The following is a 4,790-nucleotide window of genomic DNA, read 5'->3' as shown; positions in this document are numbered from 1 at the left end:
TATGTAGTTCACAACATACTTAGAAATACTGTTCTTATTAACCAACTAAAATGGTAATAGACCTCGGAAGTCTGTAGGTCCCCAAGCCCTGCTCCCCCCCCCCCTCTGGCGATATATGCGAGTGCGGAAGTCGGCCGACTGTCGAGTAAACATCTGGTTAATTTCTGAAAAGCATCCTGTACTGATTCATCTTTTCTGTTGCATTCTCATATAGGTATTAGTATGTAACTCGCATGCGAAGATACGCTCATCTGCATTTATTATGCATATAGGCCCTACGGTAAAGCTGGGCAACTTCCACAGATGGTATTATGAATTATTAGGAATATATATTAATTTTATAGAGGAGGTAGCAACGCTCTTTGAAAAGCATTGTATTATCCCTTGAGGGCAATTAGCGAAACATATGGGTGGGGAACGTGTGAGGGGGAAAGCGATAAACCGTTCAGACGGGACTCCATCCCCGGATCTCTTTCCCTGGGACTCCATCCCTGAGCCTCTTTCCCTGGGACTCCATCCCGGAGCCTCTTTCCCTGGGACTCCATCCCGGAGCCTCTTTTCCTGGGACTCCATCCCTGAGCCTCTTTCCCTGGGACTCCATCCCCGGGCCTCTTTCCCTGGGACTCCATCCCTGAGCCTCTTTCCCTGGGACTCCATCCCTGAGCCTCTTTCCCTGGGACTCCATCCCTGAGCCTCTTTCCCTGGGACTCCATCCCTGAGCCTCTTTCCCTGGGACTCCATCCCTGAGCCTCTTTCCCTTGGACTCCATCCCGGAGCCTTTTTCCCTGGGACTCCATCCCTGAGCCTCTTTCCCTGTGACTCCATCCCTGAGCCTCTTTCCCTGTGACTCCATCCCGGAGCCTCTTTCCCTGGGACTCCATCCCTGGGACTCCATCCCTGAGCCTCCTTCCCTTGGACTCCATCCCTGAGCCTCCTTCCCTGTGACTCCATCCCCGGGCCTCTTTCCTTGGGACTCCATCCCTGAGCCTCTTTCTCTGGGACTCCATCCCAGGGAGCCTCTTTCCCTGGGACTCCATCCCTGAGCCTCTTTCCCTGGGACTCCATCCCTCAGCCTCTTTCCCTGGGACTCCATCCCAGGGAGCCTCTTTCCCTGGGACTCCATCCCCGGGCCTCTTTCCCTGGGACTCCATCCCTGAACCTCTTTCCCTGGGACTCCATCCCTCAGCCTCTTTCCCTGGGACTCCATCCCTCAGCCTCTTTCCCTGGGACTCCATCCCTGAGCCTCTTTCCCTGGGACTCCATCCCTGAGCCTCTTTCCCTGGGACTCCATCCCTGAGCCTCTTTCCCTGGGACTCCATCCCTGAGCCTCTTTCCCTTGGACTCCATCCCTGAGCCTCTTTCTCTGGGACTCCATCCCTGAGCCTCTTTCCCTGGGACTCGATCCCTGAGCCTCTTTCCCTGGGACTCCATCCCTCAGCCTCTTTCCCTGGGACTCCATCCCAGGGAGCCTCTTTCCCTGGGACTCGATCCCTGGGCCTCTTTCCCTGGGACTCCATCCCTGAACCTCTTTCCCTGGGACTCCATCCCCGGGCCTCTTTCCCTGGGACTTCATCCCGGAGCCTCTTTCCCTGGGACTCCATCCTTGAGCCTCTTTCCCTGTGACTCCATCCCCGGGCCTCTTTCCCTTGGACTCCATCCCTGAGCCTCTTTCCTTGGGACTCCATTCCTGAGCCTCTTTCCCTGGGACTCCATCCCTGAGCCTCTTTCCCTGGGACTCCATCCCGGAGCCTCTTTCCCTGGGACTCCATCCCTGAGCCTCTTTCCCTGGGACTCCATCCCTGAGCCTCTTTCCCTGGGACTCCATCCCTGAGCCTCTTTCCCTGGGACTCCATCCCTGAGCCTCTTTCCCTGGGACTCCATCCCTGAGCCTCTTTCCCTGGGACTCCATTCCTAAGCCTCTTTCCCTGGGACTCCATCCCTGAGCCTCTTTCCCTGGGACTCCATCCCTGAGCCTCTTTCCCTGGGACTCCATCCCTGAGCCTCTTTCCCTGGGACTCCATTCCTAAGCCTCTTTCCCTGGGACTCCATCCCTGAGCCTCTTTCCCTGGGACTCCATCCCTCAGCCTCTTTCCCTGGGACTCCATCCCTCAGCCTCTTTCCCTGGGACTCCATCCCCGGGCCTCTTTCCCTGGGACTCCATCCCTGAGCCTCTTTCCCTTGGACTCCATCCCTGAGCCTCTTTCCCTGGGACTCCATCCCTGAGCCTCTTTCCCTGGGACTCCATCCCTCAGCCTCTTTCCCTGGGACTCCATTCCTAAGCCTCTTTACCTGGGACTCCATCCCTGAGCCTCTTTCCCTGGGACTCCATCCCCGGGCTTCTTACCCTGGGACTCCATCCCCGAGCCTCTTTCCCTGGGACTCCATCCCTGAGCCTCTTTCCCTTGGACTCTATCCCTGAGCCTCTTTACCTGGGACTCCATTCCTGAGCCTCTTTCCCTGGGACTCCATCCCTGAGCCCCTTTCCCTGGGACTCCATCCCATGGAGCCTCTTTCCCTGGGACTCCATCCCTGAGCCTCTTTCCCTGGGCCTCCATCCCCGGGCCTCTTTCCCTGGGACTCCATCCCCGGGCCTCTTTCCCTGGGACTCCATCCCTGAGCCTCTTTCCCTGGGACTCCATCCCCGGGCTTCTTTCCCTGGGACTCGATCCCTGAGCATCTTTCCCTGGGACTCCATTCCTAAGCCTCTTTCCCTTGGACTTCATCCCCGGGCCTCTTTCCCTGGGATTCCATCCCGAAGCCTCTTTCCCTGGGACTCCATCCCCGGGCCTCTTTCCCTGGGACTCCATCCCCGGGCCTTTTTCTCTGGGACTCCATCCCGGAGCCTCTTCCCCTGGGACTCGGTCCCTGAGCCTCTTTCCCTGTGACTTCATCCCTGAGCCTCTTTCCCTTGGACTCGATCCCTGAGCCTCATTCCCTGGGACTCCATCCCTGAGCCTCTTTCCCTGGGACTCCATCCCCGGGCCTCTTTCCCTGGGACTCCATCCCTGACCCTCTTTCACTGGGACTCCATCCCCGGGCCTCTTTCCCTGGGACTCTATCCCTGAACCTCTTTCCCTGGGACTCCATCCATGAGCCTCTTTCCCTGGGACTCCATCCCCGGGCCCCTTTCCCTGGGACTCAATACGGTTTGTAGTGTTTTCTTTTGTGTGTGTGTGTTCTCGTCTTACATATATTGTATATATGATAATATACTTGTTTACTACCTCCCCTTGTGGCAATCTATTCCCCAGAGGATAACTGAAAAGAACAGCAGAGATTAACTAATACCGAATCAGCATACTAACCTTGACATAGCATTGTATACAGATACGATTGTAGTATAATCAGGATGAGCAGAGTATACCATTAACAGAAGAGCGCCCTCGTCGGCGGGTTTTGCGGCTCTATCGATGTTACGCCGATGGCCTCAAGGTCGAGTTTCTCGTCCCCTGGAACCACGATTTTCGAAATCTTAACCGAAATAACCGTCGCATTCAGTACGTCGCCATGGCCGCCGCGATGACAGTGTATGAAGGGTGCTCCTACTCCGAGATAGATTTTCTGCGTGAGGTAGCAATAAGCCAGGATGAGATGCTTGAAATGTGCTTCCGCCACGGCAGAGAGCCTGCGGCAGGTGCGGGCAGCCAGCACGCCTGGACATGAAGCAGAAAAGGTTCAGGTGTGATAGGTCCGTGGCGGTCAGGAAGCAGAAGAGGCGGAGGTGTGCCTGATCCGCTTCGATGTTCGTGGGCTCTTTCTTTGAGCAATCCCGCCTCGATGTTGAGACCCTGATCTTCGTGATCTTCTTCGTCCGGGAGAGGTTCACGTTCCGGCTCATGCGGCACGAGCTGGGAGTGAGCTCAGCGACCTTCACCGACTGGTCGAGTTTCTGCCGGGAGGTGATGGTTCACTGGGCTCTTGATCGGCAGGGTATGATCGGCGGCCAAGGAAAGATCGTCAAGATAGACAAGAGCAAGTTCGGGCGCCGCAAGTACAACATGGGCCGAGTGATTGACGGGCAGTGGGTCTTCGGCGGTATCTGCGGGGAGACGCGCGATCTCTTCCTCGTCCCGGTGGAAGATCGGACCGGCGACACTCTCCTTGCAGTTATTAAGGAACGGATCGCCCCGGGGTCGATCATCATCTCCGATTGCTGGAAGGCCTATAACTGCCTCTCTGACGAGGGGTTCGAGCACCTGACCGTCAACCACTCCGAGATAGATTTTCTGCGTGAAAATCTTTGTAGATCCGGACACACAAGCTCATACGAACACGATCGAGCGGCAGTGGAGGGAGGCCAAGAGGAAGGTACCACTCTGTGGCCGCAGGAAGAAGCACTTCGCAGGGTACCTGGCTCGGTGCATGTTCCTCATGCACTACCAGGACCTGAATGTGAGGTTGCACCACTTCCTGTGTGCTGCAGCGTCGCTATATCCTCCTGCCGGACGCACCCCGCCTCCTTAACCTTCTGTGTGAAAGGAGCACCCTCTCTACTATCGGCGGCATTTATCAATCAGGTTAGTACCTTAAAAATCTTAGGTTATTGTGCGTTATCGGCTCCGCGTCTAGTTCGTGTGCGCTCTATCCTGCCGTGAATACGTGGTGGAGGTTTTGTTTCCTCGGCGGGGGTTGGGGGGGCGGCAGCCCCCTGCAATGGAAAGTCATGTGAATAACCATGGTTATTTTCACTGTGGGTTATATTATTAGGGTAATTTTCTATATTACGTCCGCCGCTCCGGCCGCCGCTCCGACATCGTCGCCCACGCTATCGGGGCCAAGTTTGCCGCTAA

The 4,790-nt window shown here is 56.4% G+C and overlaps 1 protein-coding gene across 1 annotated transcript; it reads right to left on the bottom strand.

The window, feature by feature from the left end:
- Positions 1 to 2,285: 2,285 nt before the first annotated feature.
- On the bottom strand, positions 2,286 to 2,975 carry LOC138864654 (uncharacterized). Its single transcript, XM_070132501.1, has 2 exons — positions 2,592 to 2,975; positions 2,286 to 2,507 (listed from the first exon to the last, which is right to left on the bottom strand). Exons 1-2 carry the CDS (start codon positions 2,973 to 2,975, stop codon positions 2,286 to 2,288), a joined length of 606 nt encoding a protein of 201 aa, XP_069988602.1.
- Between the last annotated feature and the right edge of the window lie 1,815 nt (positions 2,976 to 4,790).

Source organism: Penaeus vannamei, chromosome 17, assembly GCF_042767895.1.
Source record: "Penaeus vannamei isolate JL-2024 chromosome 17, ASM4276789v1, whole genome shotgun sequence".
Taxonomy (NCBI): Eukaryota; Metazoa; Arthropoda; class Malacostraca; order Decapoda; family Penaeidae; genus Penaeus; species Penaeus vannamei.
This window is presented reverse-complemented; position numbering and strand designations above follow the sequence as displayed.

Excerpts from the sequence above, each read along its gene's own strand:
- LOC138864654 (XM_070132501.1), bottom strand. The coding sequence starts at position 2,975 with ATGGAGTCCCAGGGAAAGAGGCTCAGGGATGGAGTCCCAGGGAATGAG. Across the intron at positions 2,508-2,591 it reads ATGGAGTCCCAGGGAAAGAG|GCTCCATGGGATGGAGTCCC; the intron begins GCCCGGGGATGG and ends CCAGGGAAAGAG.